The 21,011-nt window shown below is 36.0% G+C and overlaps 1 protein-coding gene across 3 annotated transcripts; it reads right to left on the reverse strand.

Annotated features, from left to right (window-relative positions):
* Positions 1-2,790: 2,790 nt before the first annotated feature.
* On the reverse strand, positions 2,791-12,930 carry LOC122015651. Of its 3 annotated transcripts, none has more exons than XM_042572650.1 (9): positions 12,709-12,930; positions 9,918-10,467; positions 9,582-9,681; positions 7,532-7,600; positions 6,720-6,819; positions 5,194-5,270; positions 4,284-4,345; positions 4,063-4,180; positions 2,791-3,169 (listed from the first exon to the last, which is right to left on the reverse strand). In XM_042572650.1, the coding sequence occupies exons 2-9, from the start codon at positions 10,247-10,249 to the stop codon at positions 3,080-3,082; spliced, it is 948 nt and encodes a 315-aa protein (XP_042428584.1). In that variant the 5' UTR covers positions 10,250-10,467; positions 12,709-12,930; the 3' UTR covers positions 2,791-3,079. The 3 variants fall into 3 exon arrangements, with proteins under 3 accessions (XP_042428584.1, XP_042428583.1, XP_042428585.1); XM_042572649.1 differs by lacking the exon at positions 12,709-12,930 and adding an exon at positions 10,793-11,221; XM_042572651.1 differs by lacking the exon at positions 12,709-12,930 and having other exon boundaries at positions 9,932-10,156.
* Positions 12,931-21,011: the final 8,081 nt, after the last annotated feature.

A 21,011-nucleotide genomic window follows, 5' to 3' on the forward strand; every position in this document is an offset into this window, starting at 1 on the left:
GATTGCACCAACACTTTTATCCTGCAAAACATGGTTCAACAATACAAAGTATATCCTATAAGATAAAGTTTAGCACAATCATAGTAAGAAGTAATAATTAGATTATGTCTCCCCGAGACTAGGATCTAGTCAGGGTCTCAATTTAGGTTTTCGAAATGGACCTAAATTAGACCAACGCCTACTATCCCTTCGAACGGGGATGAGTCCTCACATAGTCACTCTCCTCCAGTGACTTACCTCTACTTACCAGGTGTAGAGTTACCTCTGAAATCACACATTCAGACTTCGGGAATCAAACATCTCGATCTACCGGAATCACACATCCGGTCTTCTCCAATCGGAAATAGCACATCCCGATCCTTACTAGAATCTCATATCTGGACTTTAACCTATCGAGAATCGAACATCCCGACTTACCAAATTCACGCATCTGGTCTTGAATCAATCAGGAATCGAACATTCTGACTGGGTTTAGTCAACCCTGCACACTCGATAACAAGGTTAGACCACGACAATACCTAACTTTACTCACTTGTCATTCATCAAAACCTGAGTTAAACTGCTAATGTAAATTGTACCAACAGAAACTTCTTTTATAAGCCTTTCCAAGCACCTGAACCACTCCCGGCGCCTCCACTGAAGCCTATTTGATCCTGCTTCAACACTGAGTTATTCAACTTCAGACACTTGGACCACTCCCAGGTACCTGAACCACTAACGTGTTTGCACCTCAATAAAGTTCTATCCATCTTGCCTCTATCCACTTCTAAGCACTTAGACCAACTCTAGGTGCCTTGACTTTGACGTGGCTGATTAATCGGAGTGTGCCAACTCAACTACACGCATAGCTGGGTTCGGCCCAATCCAAGCTCCTGAACCCGCTTCGAGCCCCCAGATCTCCAAGCGCCTGGACCCTTTCGGGGCGCTTGGAAATCCTTTTTCCAGTCAATTTGCAGCTTTGATTTCTTGCAAGACATGTTAGTCCAAAAAAATACCCTAAAAATAGAGTTAGCACATTTAAAACAAGATTAATTTATGACTTTGATCCTTTCTCACCAAGACCAGAATTTAGCCATAATCTCAATTAAGACTTCCAAAATGAATCTAAGTTGAATCAGCGCCTACAACCCCACTGGGGCTCGTCCTCACTGGATCACTCTCCTCCAATGCTTACCTCACTTACCATTTGTCAACTTACTCGATCCTTGACCTGCCAAGTCTTCCTGCCAGATGCCCCATTTGGACTTCAGTCCGTTGTCAGGTCTCATAGACCCAACTGGACTTCCTACCAAATATCAACTTATATGATCTTCATGTGTCAGTTATCAACCTAACTAGACTTAAGTCTAGTATCAAGTGTCAAGTCTCATCAAATCTTTTAGTCATGCACACTTAGTAAATAGGTTAAATCACAAGTCTAACTTTAACCTTTGACATACATCAAAATCTGAGTTTGATTATTAGTACAAACTGCACCAACAAAACCCTCCAAGCAGTTAATCCGACATTTAAGGTTCAAATCCCAAATGTGGCTCGCATTGTAGAAATTTTCCTCAAGTGGGACGACAAACTTAATAATGTTGGTCGCTTAGATGAGCATCCACGAGTATTTCTCGATTTATCCTAGTAGTTGGTGAAAATTTTTTATGGGACCGAGTCGGTCACTTTCATGATTAGTCAGTTTGAAGAGTTGGATACTTGGACTACCTAAAAAAAACTTTGCCCCTTGGCAATAGTGCAGTGGTTAAACACTCCAGTAATTTATTAGACATCTATGGTTTGAATCTCAACTATGGTATACTACATGGCATTTTCCTTCCATGGGAGTACAAAGCTAATAACATTGGCTCTTTCGGACGGACAATCGTAATCACTTTTCGATTTATCTTGATAACCCATAAAAAAACTTCGGTGGGACCAAACTAATTGCCTTCCAGATTAATAGGATCGCAAAAATTAGATACATTGAATTATCAAAAAAAAAAAAAAAAAAAAGTGTTTGATTCATTTAAACAAGTCATAGCTTTTATTGTTTAAATAAATAGACTGAGTCATACTTAAGGGTGCAAACTAATTAAGTCAGTTTGCGAGGCAAACTCAAACATCTTCAATAAATTTTCAAGTCAAATTTAAACATTTGATTGTTAACCAGCCAACTATTTTATTTTATTATTCGTAAGTAGAATTCGAATCTAATAATATTTTTATCATGTTGTACACAACTTTAATTCGAATATGCTTAAACTAAAATTCCAATAGCTCAAAACTAAATTCAATTTTTTTGAGCCATTTCAAACAACTCAAACTAAACTCTATCAACAGAACAGAAGGAGTCCAAATTATTTGTATTTTCAAATTTTAAATCGAATTTAAATATCACACTTTTTTTTTTTGAAACTTTAAATCGAATTTAAATATCACACATGCAATTCAAATATCAATATTTTTAAACTATTCGATCCGATTAAATTAGTTTGTACCCTTAATCATGTCTGATCCTATGGTGTGCTAAGCATGACTCATGGATCGAATGACAACCATTCAACTCGACCTGCGGGATAAGCTAGGCCCGACTCGGCATGACTCACCAAATGATAAATCTTGTAAGTGCAGCTTTAAATCTACATTAGATTGCAACAATAAATCTAAAATAAACTAGAAAAATGGGCCTCTAAAAACTTGAAGTGGTGAGTAGTTATAAACACAAGATGAGCTTTAAGGTGCATGAATTCTGTTCTAAGTAACTTTTCTGTTGAACAAACAAACAAGCACAAGCCCATGAAGCATCGGTGATCATCAAGAAACATCTGGCCAATATATTCACTTATCCATGCTTCAAGGATTAAACACCATTATATTTTTCACACTCGAAAGAACCTCCAACTATCCAGCAAAAACATACAAAATTTAGACCCAAAAAAAGGAGTTAGTCAGGTTGCAATTTAGCTTCAAAGAGACTTCGTTGCCAAACTCCGCATTCCATGGTTCGGTGTCATTGCTGACTACTTGATGAGGGCCTCCTCGTTGGACAGACGATGAATGCAGGAAGCTGATAGAATTGGTAGCGTTTTCTGAGAGATTATGTGTGCTCTCTGAATCCTCTTATGTTAGGTGTGATGCAAATTGTGTCCAACTGGTAGTTGTTCATTGGCAGAGCACCTGTAATGTTCTGAAATTAAAATTGTTAGTATGATACTGTATAGCGTTAATCGTAGATCAGTAAACCATGATATTTGCATTAACAAAATGAAATGAGTCCAGAGTCGAATGTCAGAATGGAGTGCTTGGAAAACACTCGAAACAAGTGATGTGAATCCATAATTATGGTAACTGAATAGAATGAGAACTCAGATTTTGTTTTTCTTTTCCCTATATCTGAAAGTTTATTGAACTTTACTCGTGGGCTCTGGATTAGTTTTATAAAATTGATGAAAATCCAACGAGCATCCAAACACTACTAGAAGCAGAATTATCAAATAAAGTTGGATAAGTATCATACTCAAAGCTCAAGTTCTAACTAATTTGTACATGAAACTTGCGCTCATCGAATAGTCATTGACTTATAAAAGGCGAGGTAAGTACATTTCTTGCAGTGTATTTTAAGGATTGTGGTTTTGGAGGATCTGACATGAGGTTCTTTTTTTAACAAATTTATGCACATACTTTCTATATTTGTAACAAATCTAATCTCCTTTTGACTTAAACATTGTATGACATTGTTTTGATGAATCATCATATCATGTCATACGTTGATATTATAATTGTAAATATTGTTTTCTCAAAAACTTTAAAGAATGATAGAATTTTATTTATTTTAATAATGTTAGTAACTATGAATTGTTAGCTTACAACACATTTGTCATTAGATGGTCTAACGTGGGTGTAACTTAAATAATTAACTAAAAACTTGTTATTGAAATTTGCATTGGCTAGATTTGTTACACAAATAAAAGTACACAGGATTTGTTGAAAATGAGAATTCATGCTGGACTTGTTAAAACCATAAAAGCCCATGCTAGATTTAGCATTAACCCAAAATAAAAGAGCAGCATAGGATCTTACATTGTTAGTGTGATTGATAAGACTGGCTAGAAGCTCATCGTTTATAGATACCCTCAGGATAGGCATTTGTCTCATGGATCCAGGAAATTTATTAATTGTTGTCGACATTACACTTATTCTGCAGACAGAATTGCAACACATTACAAATTATTATTTTGCTTGCATACTATCTCATGTGATTGAAGGAAGCCAGAAGAGGGAGAAAGAGAGAGGCACCTTACCTATTCTCAATGATCGAGATGTTATTTTTCACATAATGAAAAAGATTAATGTTCTCTTCTAGCTGCAATCTCAGGAGTGTACAAAAAATTAGCGACGTGACTTACGTCAGTAACCTAGAATCTCTTAAGATTTACTAAAAATGGACTAGAAACCATCAAGAGTTTGCACATTACCAATTTAAAAAGAATAAAAAATAGATAATAAACAAATAAGAATTACAAAGAACTGAACTTTTGCAGTCTACGCCTCCATGATTACTTAGTTATCTAGACAATTAGAAACCTAGCTTCTAGAATATAACATGCATATATCACAAACTTTTGAACCTTCTGTTTATCCTTTGACAAACTTGTAGATTATACAACCACTTAGCAAGTTACCAAGGGATCTAACCATAAAATCTCAAACACCATCTACACTTTTTTATAACACTATCATTTCACTATCTTAATTAAATGATTACTTAAGCTACAATGGGTCTATGAGTATATTTTATGCTAATCGTGCACAAGAAAATGTCCTTAATCACTTGTTTCCATGGGTGGATGAGGAGGATGGAAGAGGAGAGGGGGTATGTAAAGAAAATAATTCATATGAAAAATTATTCCTTTAAATCCATCATTCAGGTAAACAAGCCACGGAGCTACCCATTACTCTCAGTTACACAGGAATGGACTAATTATTCCACCAACTAATAATTGTGTTACTTATAGAAAAATAATGAATCTCAAGTTAAACATACTCAAAGATAAACCTGCAGGGAATTTTAAATTCTCATAACAAAAAAGAAAGGAGCTCATTTTTTTGCTTCTTGTCATATTAGTTTAAACATTTAAAATCTTGTCAAGGAAACAAAATGTGACTCAGAATAGAATCATAGAAAAGCAACAAAAGGATAAGAAAACATACCATGCCTCTGTCAATATTTTTTGCAATTTCATCCATAAGTTTATTATTTTCATCCAAAATATGCTCTAAAGAGGGAGCTGTGAGACAAGGAATAAACAAATAATTACAATACGAACGGAAGTAGAAAGGCATTGACAAACTAATACAAGAGAAACAACAAATAACACTAGTTACCAAGGAATCAAGGAAAGCTAATAAAAAAGGTACAGATATGCACATTTGGTTCAAAGGAAGGAATAGTTAATCCATTCCCTATAAATTCTCATGGAATAAATATAAGCTCTAGTTAGAAAGGGTTAAAAATGAACTCAGATATAAAAATTCCCATAAACTTGTTATTCTCTTATTATCTTTCTTTAACTATTCTTTACTCTCATTAAGGAATGCCCATTCCTACTGTATTCAATTCTTCAAATAATTTCTATTTCTACTCTATTCAATTTTCCAAGAAATCCATATTTTGAATGTGCAAAACAGAAGTGGGATGGGCAGGCTAGACAGATCACGCAGGTAAGGTGAGCATAGCAAACTAAGTCGAATTGGATAGAACAGCTGAACAGGTTGGCCAAGAGCGTGGATGCATCAGGCGAACTATTGTGTGTTTAGGAATATTTTATCAATGTGGAGACTTATTACTCGTCTATTACTTATAAAATTGCTATCAACCAAACAAAGAAATGAAAATGATCCAATAATACTCCATGAACCAAACTAGGAAATATATATTCATACTACATTCCTTATCAATTTAGCCCCCCATCAATTCCATTCTGTGAACCAAGCATAGCACCAGTGCATAACTACTGGAAAGCATGGATTGAGGCATAGAATATTTAAAGATGGCATAACAGGATAATCTAAATCCACCCAGTATTCAAGAAAATTAAGAAACCTTTGTTGTTAATTGCTTATGCTATTGCGCCACCAAGTTTTCCTTTTTTTTCTTTGTTAAATATGGAACCTTAGTAATGAATATTTCTGAGTTATTATTTCAGCGAGCACAGTTGTTTCTTTGACTTGCATCCGATAAAGTTCAGCAAACTCACTAGTCACACCCATGTGCCCGTCCCCTTTCTTTGTTAATAGTTGTGAAGCTAATGTGTCTCATTTGTTCCTTACTTATGATGTCTAAGGTGTTTGTGTGTATCATCTGACAGTGTACTAAGTTCTAGCCTCTTCCAACCTTATTTGGCCAAGCTATGCTTGCTATATAGGGACTAGAATATGTATTCTCACAATCTAGATGTAGCAGATTGGGCAGTATGCGTAACTTAGAATGATTGAACATTACTATAGATTCAAAAAAATAATCTGAAATAATGACGGCGTCATAGGCACATAAACAAGCATTCTATAGTGTCAAACTTAAAAAATAAAAAAAAAACAAGTGCATCTAGTAGAAGGTGGAAATATCATGACAAGCATATCCACAAGTAATTCAAACTGAATAAGAAAGAGTCAAAAACTGCATCTCTTAGTATGTTGTGCAAAAATTTCAGGATATGACTCAGTGCCCCAAAACCAACCTTCGGATGGTATACTATCCTGGATCTTCATATGATTCCCTGTTAGCAATTTAGGAGCCATGGAAATGTTGGCTGTTGAAGAAGGGCTGCCCATCTTATCCTAAAGTGTTAAAAAGAAAACTGATCAAAATCATATATTGTTGAAGGAACTAACAAGCTGTAACTCACTTTAGGCAACCAAACATGCTTATCAGCTTAATCATGAAACACTGTCTTTCGAAATCAGGAGATAAAGTGGAAGGCTTAAGTTGCCATAATTCTCTCATAATGTTTGTTCCCTTTTATGATAAAGATATTTTACCTAAAGGAATAACCACATTGCATATCTTTGTCATATAAACAAAGTGAGGATAGTATGGCAGTTGATCAGATACTCCAAATTTTTTGAATAATTTATACCACTACCAACCCATTTATATGCTTGCTTTGGTGATGAATAAGTACTCAAAACTGTGAGTATCCATAGGGACCTAACTTGAATGGGTGAAATATACAGGTATGCATGACTACCTGAAATTGTAAATAAACCTAAATGCAATCTGAACCCAATTATTAAGCATAATCGAGTACTTTAACCCGACTTCAACAAATCTGATACCTGGGAATATCAGATGATCAACTATCCATTGCTATCCCTAGGTTGAAGCCTTTCTTTTTATTAAAAGATGATGAGAAATTTTGTAGGTAATTTAAAAAAAAAAAGGTTTAGAACTTGAATACTTAACATAAGTTCCTTATGCAAACAGAAAAGGAAAAGAAAAAAAAACGTTGGAAAATAATTATCAGATGAAAATAGAATATTGAAGAGTTACCAGCATATCTTTTGTCTTTCCTGCTGCATAATATTCTTTCATTTTCTGCCTCTTTCCAGTTTCCTTGTGCTGCAAGAGAGACCAATGGGTTGAGATGTAAAAGAAAGCCAAAAGCTGCCTAGTTATTTTTAAGCAATAACAATAACTTGTTTTTGATCATATGGAATCTAAGTTGATACCGCCATGATTATGGATTCATCTATAAACTCAAGATAGTGGGAAGTGCATTCAACTTTCATTTTATCCCTGTATTAAAGCAGACGAGTAATTGGAACCCTGGCTTTGACCATTCTCTGATAAGCGTCTACTGATTTACTACCCAAATGAGCAAAGTTGTGTCCCTTTGTTTGACTCACCATCAGATGGAAGGACAAACAATCTCATTAGATAAAGGTGCAAGACTTGAATTAAAAGAAGAAAAAATCTGGGTCATTCTATCAACTTAAGGTTATTAGGAGAAGTGGCAAGCAATTCCTATTAGAATTTAACAACAAATGTTTGTGAAGGATACAATGCAACTCCATGTCTGATAAAATAGTAGCTTATGCATCCAGGATATTTGATGGGTTATGGACAAGTATGGTGTCCACAATGTCAGAAAAAACAAGCAAGTCAATAAAAGGTGCATCACCAATCTTTTTAATAAGAATTTGAAATTACCCAATACAAATTTATCAAAAGAATGAAGGCATGTATCCAATTACGTCTGTATACCCTATCCCTTACCAAAACAATATTCCTGCATGAGTTTTAACAAATAAAGAACTACACATATTAGTTCATCTTTTTTATAAGTCACTAGAATCTAGTGATAAAAAAAAACTCCAACGGCCACAAGGTAACGCAATCATTAGATGCATATATGCACCAAAAATGAAATTTTTTAATGAACTTAAAGAAAAGAACCAAATCATAAGTTTCTTGTGTTCACTATTATCTGTATTTTGCCATATATGTGGAAGACAAATGAACTTGCGCACTAGGACACAATATTAGTAGTTCAAATTACAACCTTTATTGTTGCTCATAAATAAATTTTGTCACTGACAAGGATGATTGAACTAACCTATATCAGAGATAGACAGACAACGCAAACTTTAACTCAATGGACAACCACTATAATGAATAATCCATAAGTTGCTTTATGTCAATATTTAGTAGAGAAAAGGACAAACTAGTAAATCTAAAAATTGTGTGAAAGATTCATAACAACAACAAGTAGTAGTATCCTAACTATGTGGAAGCCAAGCATTGATCTTTTTTCCAAAAAAAAACACATATTGAAGACTAATCAACTTTACTCGTATGATCATGACAAGTCAATGAAAAAATGATTAAACAGGTAAAACTCTTTCAATCATTAAAAAAAAAAAGAATGGATACATTTGTCAGCAGATGCAATTGACTGAGTTGTCAAGTCCAGTGGAAATACAAGTAAAAAATAAAGAAAATTTTGACATTAGATATAACCTCTCATTGAACAAGTGGAGCTACATTTCATGCTACTTAAAATATATGTCACATGTGGCACGATAAAAGGTTAAGCAAGCAAAGCATGTTGCTGGGCAGCTGGATCACATTTGCGCATCATAGTATGGAAACCACAGATATATTAGAGTATATTACTCCACAAGCTAAATTCAACATGCAAGAAAGGGCAATTTGAATCTTGATTGAAAATTAGGCACAAACATCAAAACTAAGTTTTGATTTTAAAATAAATATTAAAACCAATAGCGGCAGCAACTAGTACAGGAGCCTTAAGCCAGATGCAAGTTGTAAAAAAAATACAATATTTGCTTGTATGTTATCCAAGATATTAATTGGTTAAGAGCATATGAAATGAAGAGAGAAAAAAATAATACCATGTGGTTGTAAAATGAAAATCAGGAAACTGAAGAAACATTATATCAGATCACCGGGGAGAAGTGCAAAGGAAAAGGGTCATTTTTAGGAATTCAAGGTAGCTAAAGTTATGAGCACAAGTAGAAACATAAATGCCAAACCAGAATTTTACATAAAAGTTCATCATTGTAAACAAGGAGCTTACTGTGATCGATTGGCACATCAATGCGACATCTCTTATAGTCTTCTTACGCAACATAGCAGATATTTTTATGTACTTTCGTATTCCCATGAGATAAGAATATCTGTCTTTCACAAACATAAATTAATATTGAAACATATAAATGAACAACAAAAGCAATCAATATCACCGTGATAGCCATAATGAACAAAATAAATTTGCTCATGATAAACGACAACTGAGCAAATTTTGAGAGATGGCATATGACGTTTCAGCATGCACTCTCCCACAATAAAGACTGAAAAGGTTGAAGAAAATTTTTCATTGAGGAAGCAACACAATACTTATATTAGTACATACTTGATAAGACCTACGTGCAAAATTTCAATTTCTTCTTGTGACCAATTTGCAGGTGAGCCTGACACATGTTCAAACCCTGGCACTGGTTCATGAATAACAGATCCTGCAGAGTACTGAATGGAAGTCATTGCATCCATATGATTGATCAGGCCTGAACCAAGAGAATCGAACTGGCCAACGATGTTGTTCTTTCCACCCAAACTGCAGATGTCATCAGAAACCATGCCACTCAAGCTATTTATTGCACCTGACTGGAAAGAAACCATGAGAGGATGATGGAAAGATGAAGGCAGGTTTGCTTGGTAGGAACCCATGTTAGAATCAGCTGCCATCTGTACCAGCAGAACTCCAAAGCATCAACCTTTCACACTTTATGATCTTATCATAACATACTCCACGTTACACAACTTGAATACATCTCTAGTTACTCTTCATTGTTTTTTGAAGAGTGAGAAATCAAGCTTAAAGTAGAACAAAATTCAACTGGAGAAGCTCAACTATGGTTGATCAGAGTGGAATGACCCATAGACACAAGGATAAATATTCTTTCCTGCAGAAGAATAGAGCAAAGAGTCAGTGAACTTCAAACAAAGAAGTTATGAACCAAGAGCCTTAGCTCAACCGGCTCAATAATACAAAGACTATTCTCAAAAGGTCACGTTCTTCCTTATATCAAAACACATGAACCCTGAGGAGGAAAAACAAAGTATTTTCATTTTTTTTTACGTGAATAAAACCATAGCCTTGACAAACCAGCTACCAATGACCACAACTAAATGCCCAATTACAAGCGATTCAGTAGAGGCCTCATTTAAGTCGAGAAAGTTGCAGCTAAACTCAAAACATGAAAAAATAGGAAACTCTTGAAGAATCACCTGCCTTCGGCATCCTCCTTCTTCAAAGGGAAGGGGAGTTCACGAGAGCGGATGCTTAGGAAGATTCCAGCTTTTGATGCTTCACCGAACCGCCAGTGATTTAATTTTTCCTTCCGCAATGGGAAATCAGAGGAAAGGCGCTTCCTTTCCAAGCACCACGGTCGACAAAAAATGGATTCCTAGAGCTTGAAAACGCAGATATGAATCTCGGTAATGGAATCAGATGCCGATACCGCCTCCTCTCACGGCCACCACCCTTTTCTCTTCACCCCTTTGACCTCGATTCTCTTATCAATCACTGCCAACCAAAAAGGGGAATTCCCACTCGCCTGCTCTCCCGACGTCGATCATCCTCGCCTTTCCTCCAAAGATTAGACTTTGGGAAGCAATTGGCAGTTAGTGCCCGTCCCGTTCCACTCCGCCTCCCTCGACATTGTTTAGTTGGCGTAGAGGGACCCAATCACCCCTGCAACAGAGTTTAATCACGGGACTGCCATTTCGCGGCAAAAATCCTCGCGGTCGATGGGAACGGCCGCGCGACGTCGGCGGTTGGATCGCGGATTCGCCCCCGGCGAGTTGGCGGCGAGACTTCGACACGTGGATCCGGCGATGGAGGAGACACATGGGCATGGTCCCTGGCGCATACCATGACCTCCAATTTTTTAGTACAAAAGTGCGTCCTCAGCTCTCGCAGTCTGGGAGCAAATTTCCAAAGGGAAGCAGCGGGTTGACATTGGGGTCTCAATCAAGTTCGCACCCCAAGATCTTTTCCTTTTCCCCCAGAAATGGGCGGCTATTTCAATTGGCACCTCACATTTTTCGATCTCCGACCCGAGCTCCCGTCCAAACACGAGGGTAAATTGTCCAAAACTCATTTCTCCTCGGTCCTGAAAATTTGTTACGGTAAATTTTTCTTTCCACACCGATTTATTTAATTATTCTTATTATTTAAGTATAAAATATTTAAAATAAAATATAATTTGTATATTTTAATTTAAATATAATTAAATATTTCTAAATTTATAAAAAAAAAAATACACCATTAGTAATAACAATGAATCATATGGAAAAAAAAAAATTGTACATAAAAAAATATATTAAATTCTAATTTAAATATATTAAATTTTAAAAAAATTATATTTTATTTTAGAATTTTTATACCTAACAAAAATAAAAACAATTAGGTAAATTGATGTACATTAGGAGTTCAAGTAAAAAAAAAAAATTATATGTAGAAAGTGGAAATAAAATTTTTCTAACATAGACACTCATGAGGTAGTTGAATTTGCTAATTAGATTTTTAATTATTTTTAATATATATTTTAAACTAAAATGTGCATCCATATTATAAGCTAATTTTAAAAAGGGATATAGGTGTATATAAAATTATTTTTACAATAATTTGTTAAAAAAATTATTTAATTTGTCTAGCTCACTTGTTTAGAAAAGTTAATAAAGAAATAGTATAAATTTTATAAATAAATAAATATAAATTATAAGAATAACAAAATTAATAAATTGAGCTAAGACTAAAAGCTTAAATAATATTCATGAACAAGCTCCAGGGATTTTTAATAAATAAGTTTAAACAAACTCAATAAATAGATAAATAAATAAATTTGAACATACTTCAGCTTACTTTGACTTGGTCGTTTACGCCCCTAAATTAAATAAAGGTGCATACAAATTAAAACAAGCAAAATGAGAGTATATATATATATACCTAATTTATCAGCTCATCAAGCAATATGAGCAATGTGCAAAGCACAAATAAATAAATAAAAGTACACAACACTGAAGACAATAATATAAAAGGAGGAAGAAAGAAAGAAAGAAAAAGTAGAGCATGTAGAAGAAAAAGAAATGGACTGTGACAAAGCATGAGAGCAAAAAAGGAAGGGATAGAGACAACTTACAGCAATGGAAGCAAAGTGGAGTTGGGTGGCCACAAGCAGTAGGAGCACAATTGCAGACTCATCTTCCATGTTGTGCAGCAAGCAGCCAAGGCCACATTCCTTGGCTGGGCTCTGAACATCTTTTAAAAGCTCCCTTTTATGCATTCAGGGCGCACCCAACACCAGAAAGGAATCCGCAGATTCTCGCAAAAGGTGAGTAGAAAGCATAACTGTATCCACTGCTTGATCATGATGGGCTTCGACTGAGAAATGTACAAGTAAACACCACAATGTAGTCAAATTTGCTTGCGTGTCAGCGAAAATGGATAGCCAGAAAGAAGCCACAAACTACCAGAGGAAAAAGGAGAACAACTGCTACTTCAGAGAGACAAATAAAATAGCTCCAAGTCCAGTTGAGAATTTTGCCGGATAACATTCTTATTGTGCTCTCCTCAGCATGGCAAAAATCATATCCAAGTTGCTGAATCTGATTCAAACTAAGTGCCAAAACTTTGGAACAAGGTTTAGAATCTCACCTGGAGAGATAGCTCTCTGGTACAGTATTGTGCTTACACCATCCTGTGCTGGCACTGATAAGTTATACTTCCAAGAACAACAATATAACAGTTAAAGGATAAAAAAAATGTTATTAATGGTTTAACTTATAGTTAAAAAGTAATCAAAAGGAAAAAAAAAACAATATCGCACAGTTTCCTGTATAACTAACACATGTAAGATAAGAACGGGAGAAGAAAGGAAGGAGAAAATTCTATGTAAGCAATGCAGGAGAGCATGGTTAGAAGTTCAGAAAAGAAAAGGCACAAGTGCAATCAGATCATATTCATGTGAAAAATACAACCTATCGAATGCTAATTTGACTAGCAAAAACAGTTGATTTTTCAACCAAGTGGCAATAACAAGGAAGCAATTCACACCATAGTTGTTCTTTTAAAGCTTGAACCAGATTGGAATCGAGATCTAATCAAGCTATGGTTACTTTGGTCCAAACCCCAAACCACTGTGAACCAAACCTCCAAAAAATGCCTTCAAGAATAACTTGGCAAACATAATGAATGACTGATTTATTGGTAGCTGGATGAGTTTTTGTAGCTGCACCATATTGATACTGACCAGAGTTTTGTTGGTTGTTACTCGGAAAATCTAGAGGTTCCACTGTACAAAAATTTTGTACAAAGATCTGAACCTTTTCCTAGCTACCATGTGTTCTTTTAAATTAAATTTTGGATCGCCTGCGGAACTTAACACGTTTGATCCAAAACTTAATCTATTTGTTCTTTTAGGTTTTGACTTGGATCTCCTGCGGAACTTTACACGTTTGATCCAAATCACCTAAGTTATTAATTCCATTAAATATTAATTTCCATAATTGGTTCCCAGTACTGACGTGGCGAGGCACATGACCTTCTTGGATATGGGAACAACCACCACCGACTAGACAAAACCTTTTAAGGAAAGCTAATATTTAATTTCCTAAAATAACTTTAGGTTAACCGAAAAGAACAATCAAATCACAAGGAAAAGAAAAAAAAAATAAAAGAACACAACATCGAAAAATATATTCGAAATACTAGAATCGTAAGCCTCTTGTATTTGGTATTTATTTCCAAAAATAACTAGTATGATGCGGAAAGGAAAAATTACTAGTTATACCTTTTAGAAAGATCTCTTGATCTTCTACCGTATTCCTCTTCTAACCTCGGACGTTGTGTGGGCAACGATCTTCCGAGATGAGAAATCACCAACACATGAAGAAAACCACCAACCAAGCTCCAAGGGATGCAAGCTTTCTCTCCTTCTTCTTCTTCTTCTTCTCCAAGTAGTATCCGGCCACCACAAGAGCTCCAAGCCAAGAGAGAGGTTTCGACCACCACAAAGAGGAAGAGAGGAAGAGGATGGCCGGCCACACCAAGGAATAAGAGAGGGAGAAAAATAATAGAGGTTATCACCCTTGAAGGCACCCCCACCCCTTCTTTTATATTCCTTAGCCTGGGTAAATTAGGAAATTTAATTACAATAAAATTTTCTTAATTTTCCTTGACATGAATTAATTGAGAAAAATAAAATAAAATTTCCCAATTAAACTTATAATGGCCGGCCACATCATAGAGAGACAAATTAGACAAGTTTCAATCAACAAATTAAAACTTCCTAATTTGTTTCCGGAAATTTTAAAAATAAAATTTATCTTCAAAAATCCCTTCATGGTTGATAAAAAGAAATTTCTATAATTTTAATTTTTCAACATGTGAATAATTTTCAAAGAGAAAATAAAATATCTTTCCAATCTACAAATAAGGAAAGAGATCTAATCTCTTTCTTTAATCTTTTGTAGATCTTTTTAAGAGAGATATTTTAATTTTAATTCTCTTTAATAAATTATATCTTCCACATAATAAAAATTAAAATTAAAAATCTTTTTAATTTCATTATGACCGGCCCCCTCTAGCTTGGGTTCAAGCTAGGGCCGGCCACCCATAAACCAAGCTTAGGCCGGCCCTAGCTTGATTCCCAAACTAATTTGGCCGACCCCCTTTAGGTGGGTATAGAAGGTGGGTATAGGTGGGTATAGTACTCTATAAATAAGAGGCTACGATAGGGACCGAGAGGAGGAATTGGTTTTGGTCTCCCGATAAAATTAAGCATCCCGTGTTCGCCCCGAACACACAACTTAATTTTATCAATAATAATTCATTCCACTAGAGAACTATTATTGAACTACCGCACCAATCCCAAATTACATTTTTTAGCTCCTTCTTATTATGAGTGTGTTAGTATCCCTGTGTTTAAGATGTCGAATGTCCACTAATTAAGTGAGTTACTGACAACTCATTTAATTAATATCTTAATCCAAGAATAGTACCACTCAACCTTATCGTCATGTCGGACTAAGTCCACCTGCAGGGTTTAACATGACAATCTTTATGAGCTCATCTTGGGGGCATTATCAACCTAAATTACTAGGACACAGTTTCCTTCTATAATCAACAACACACACTATAAGTGATATCATTTTCCAACTTATCGGGCTTATTGATTCATCGAACTAAATCTCACCCTTTGATAAATTAAAGAAATAAATATCAAATATATGTGCTTGTTATTATGTTAGGATTAAGAGCACACACTTCCATAATAACTGAGGTCTTTGTTCCTTTATAAAGTCAGTATAAAAGAAAATGACCTCTGATGGTCCTACTCAATACACTCTAAGTGTACTAGTGTAATTATATAGTTAAGATAAACTAATACCTAATTACACTACGACCTTCCAATGGCTTGTTCCTTTCCATTTTGGTCGTGAGCTACTGTTTATAATTTATAAGGTACTGATAACATCATCTTCTGTATGTGACACCACATACTATGTTATCTACAATATAAATTAATTGAACAACTACAAACAAATGTAGATAATTTGACCAAATGTGATTCTTTATTCAAAATAAATGTTTACAAAAGCTTAGGCTTTCAGTATACACTCTAACAATCTCCCACTTATACTAATGACTAAGCTGCCATATCTTCTGCCATACATCTGATTCTCATTCCCTCCACATGCCGATCGAAAGCTTTTGCCGGAAAGGTTATCTGCTGATGCAATCTTGGCGATGACAACTTCTCCTCGCTTCACGATATCTCGTATCAGGTGGTACTTGCGCTCTATATGTTTACTTGCCTTATGGGCTCGTGGTTCCTTCGAGTTTGCAACTGCACCGCTATTATCACAATAAATTGTGATGATTTTGGGCAAACCAGGAATCACATCTAAGTCCATTAGAAAGTTCCTGAGCCATACTGCTTCTTTAGCTGCCTTATACTCAGCTTCCATGGTTGAGTCTGAAACGCATTTCTGCTTAACACTCCTCCATGAAATGGCTCCACCTCCTAAAGTAAACACATAGCCTGATGTAGACTTACTGTTGTCCCTATCTGATTGGAAATCTGAATCTGTGTAACCCACAGGGAGCAAATCGTCTGCTTGGTAAACTAGCATATAATCTCTAGTCCTTCTCAGGTACTTTAATATATGCTTTACCGCAGTCCAATGTCCTTGTCCAGTGTTACTCTGATATCCGCTAACCATGCCCACGACAAAACAGATATCAGGTCTCGTACATAGCATTGCATACATTAGGCTTCCTACAGCCGAAGCATAAGGAACTGCTTTCATGTCCTCTATCTCCTTTGATGTCTTCGGAGACATCTCTTTAGATAGAGTTACTCCATGCCTAAAAGGTAAGAAACCTTTCTTGGAATCCTGCATGCTAAAACGAGCAAGTACTGTATCTATATATGAAGCTTGGGACAGACACAACATTTTTTCTTGCGATCTCTTATTACTTTGATCCCAAGAATGTGTGCACAATCTCCTAAGTCCTTCATATCAAATTGTTTGGACAACCATACCCTTACGTCCGATAATACCTTGACATTGTTGCCAATTAACAAAATATCATCTACGTTTAGTACAAGAAATACCACCACGTTTCCGTTACACTTCTTGTATACACAAGACTCATCCGGACACTGAATAAATCCATATGATTGGATTACTTCATTAAACCGAATGTTCCAAGACCTTGAAGCTTGTTTTAGTCCATAAATAGACCGATTGAGCTTGCACACTAGATGCTCTTTGCCTTTTTCAATAAACCCTTCTGGTTGCTTTATATGAATGTTCTCTTCAAGACTTCCATTAAGGAAAGCTGTCTTGACATCCATTTGCCAAATCTCATAATCCATATGAGCAGCAATGGATAAGAGTATCCGGATAGACTTAAGCATGGTTACCGGTGAAAAGGTCTCCTCATAGTCGATTCCCTCTTTCTGAGTGTATCTTTTCGCAACAAGCCTAACTTTGAAGGTTTCTACCTTCCCGTCTGTCCCTCTTTTCCTTTTGTAGATCCACTTGCATCCAACGACTTTTACACCATCAGGTGGTTCTACAAGCTCCCAGACCTTATTAGAGTACATAAACTCTATTTCAGAATTCATTGCCTTTTGCCAAGATATTGCATCTATATCTTGGAGTGCTTCGTCATATGTTCGGGGATCTGGTTCATGTTTACCCGGGATCAAGTCCGAAGATTCTCCCAAAAACATGAATCTTTCAGGCTGCCTTACAACCCTCCCACTACGACGAGGCACTGTCTGTGGTTGCGTATCATGTGTGACACGTGTTGCAGTCTCTTGTGGTACTTCATCTTGTACTGTTGGTACTGAAGTAGACGTATCCTCTTTAAGTTCTTCTAAAACAACTTTGCTACTGGGCTTGTGATCCATTATATAGTCTTCTTCTAAAAATTGGGCATTGGTGCTAACAATGACCTTCTGGTCTTTAGGAATATAAAATAAACCACCTTTCGTTCCTTTGAGATACCCCATAAACACGCGAACTTCTGTACGAGATTCTAACTTATCAACATCTGGTTTCAACACATGTGCCGGACTATCCCAAATTCGAATATGTCTTAGACTGGGCTTTCGCCCATTCCACAATTCTGTGGGAGTAGAAGAAACTGATTTAGAAGGTACTAAGTTCAGAATGTACACTGTTGTTTCCAGAGCGTATCCCCAAAACGAATTTGGTAATTCTGAATAACTCATCATTGATCTAACCATCTCCATAAGAGTCATATTCCTTCGTTCTGCCACACCATTCTGTTGGGGTGTACCAGGTGCAGACAGTTGGGATTGAATCCCAACCTCTGATAAGTAATTCTTAAACTCTCCTAAGAGGTATTCACCACTACGATCAGACCGTAGTGTCTTGATACTTTTACCTAGTCGTTTCTCCACATCAGTCTTGTATTCTTTGAACTTATCAAAGCACTCGGACTTGCGGCGCATTAGGTAAATATATCCGTATCTTGAATAATCGTCTATGAAAGAGACAAAATATTCAAAACCTCCTCTTTCCTGGACAGACATAGGACCACATAAATCAGAGTGAACCAATTCTAACACTTCTTTGGCTCTATACCCCTTGGCCTTAAAAGGCCTCTTGGTCATTTTACCTTCTAAGTAAGATTCACAAGTTGAAAAATTTTCCAACTCTAATGAACCCAAAAGTCCATCGGTCATAAGCCTCTGAATCCTACTTAAGTTAATATGACCAAGCCTTAGATGCCAAAGATATGTTTGGTTCATTTTCGAAGGTTCTTTTCTCTTATTTGAGTTAGAAGATGAGTTATAAATTTCCATGTTTTGCTTTGTGAGATAAATTGGATTTAAAGTATACAAATTGCCAACTAATGCACCAGAACAGATAATCACTTTATTTCTCTTAATAACTACATCGTTACTAAAGGAAACTGAATATCCATCTAAAAATAGTTTAGAAACTGAAATTAAATTCTTTCTAAAACTGGGTACATAAAGACAATTTCTTAAAACCAAATTTCTATTTCTACTAAAAGATAAGTAGACGTCTCCCACTGCAACAGCTGTCACCTTAGTAGCATTGCCCATGTAGACGGTAATCTCTCCTTCAGATAGTCGTCGGGTTTCCTGGAACCCCTGCAAGTAATTGCAGACATGATCAGTGGCTCCCGTATCTACACACCAGGTACTGGTAGATAACACTGCTAAACATGTTTCAACAACTAGAGCATGAGATATACCTTTGTTTTGGTTCCTATGAGGTCAGTCTGCCTTCCAATGTCCTGACTGTTTGTAGATGAAGCACTTGCCCTTCGGCTTCTTCACTCCAGCTTTAAATCCTGTACTCTGAGATTTATTCACTTTCTTTGCTGAGCCAGCTTATTTTTTCTTCTTCTTTCCTCTCGGTTTAGAAGTATAACCATTTTCAGCATAGTGAATTTGAGAATTATGACGAAATAATCCTTCTACTGCTTGAAGTTCTGTCAGTAGTTCCGCTAATGAATATATCCTCTTATTCATATTATAGTTCAGGCGGAACTGCTCAAAACTTCTAGGTAGCGTTTGGAGGATCATATCGATCTGGGTTTCCCCATCAATTGCTCCTCCAAGGATCTGTATTTCGTTCAGATAAGCCATCATCTTTAGGATATGATCCCTCACAGGAGTACCCTCTTGCATGGTGGCTGTCATTATCTTTCTCATGGCTTCTTTCCTAGAAGCCCTATCCTGATGACCAAAGAGTTCCTTGAGATTATATCATAAATCGTTGGTAAATCTTGATGCTGATGTTGCAATACATTTGACATTGAAGCCAAAATGTAACACCGCGCCATCTCATCTGCTTTTACCTATTTCCTATGATATTCAATCTCCTCTTGGGTAGATTCACCAGTGAGTGCATCAGGACAAGGCTCAGTCAGTACAAACTTATAGCTTTCAGCAGTAAGAACAATGTCTATGTTCCTTTTCCAATCTATGTAATTAGGACCAGTAAGTCTATTCTGTTGTAGTATGATGGACAGTGGGTTGAAAGTCATCCTAAGAATCACAAATAACTTTTGGTCAGAACTCTAAATTTAGAATAATATTGATTCCTCAAACAATACTATTTTAAATTAACCAACACCTCAAAACACCGCGAATATTGTATGCCACGATAGTGTGGACGTATACAATTTCAACATTTGCAAAAGGAGGGTTTTAACCCATTAATTTTATTATCTTGTCAACCTAACTTTTTGACAAATAAAATTAATAGTTGGTATCCTTTGGTCACACAAATAATAGCAGTGACTCCGATGGGGAGGATACTATTAGATGTGTCTAAGTGTATACCATTACTTGACACTAAGTCCATTAATAAGATTGTGCCCCTTCCGATGGGGAAGATCACACGCTCTTAATTAATTTCCTATAGTCATCCTAAATAGAAGTTTGTTCTAGTGATCCACAAACAAGCTCATCCGATATGGAGGAAGGCACTCAGAGCCAACGCGCAAGCTTGTTTGCATCACTTACAAACCAGTAACGGAGACCGTGGAATTTATTTAAAATTCCTCTCCCACTTAGTTATTTATAAATGAGGAATTTTAACTATGCTAGCCTACTGGACATGTATACTAACATGCACACACAGCACAATATAAAAGTAATAAATGAAAAACTATTTTTCAACTATTATGGCTTTTATCTATTGTTGTCCTCCATGTGTTGTCATCCCAAGCTGCTGCCATATTTGGCTACCGCCACCGGGTTTAGCTGTCGCATCCATCTTGCTCCTTGTTCCGCTGCGCCTCTGGTCCTCAAAAGGTTCCACGCCTTGCAAGATTCGATCCGCGACATAAATAGAATTTTACATTTTTCGATCCTATATTCCTCGAAGGAATGTACATGTAAACTAGATCGAACATAAAATAAAA

Source organism: Zingiber officinale, chromosome 8B, assembly GCF_018446385.1.
Source record: "Zingiber officinale cultivar Zhangliang chromosome 8B, Zo_v1.1, whole genome shotgun sequence".
In the NCBI taxonomy this organism is placed as follows: Eukaryota; Viridiplantae; Streptophyta; class Magnoliopsida; order Zingiberales; family Zingiberaceae; genus Zingiber; species Zingiber officinale.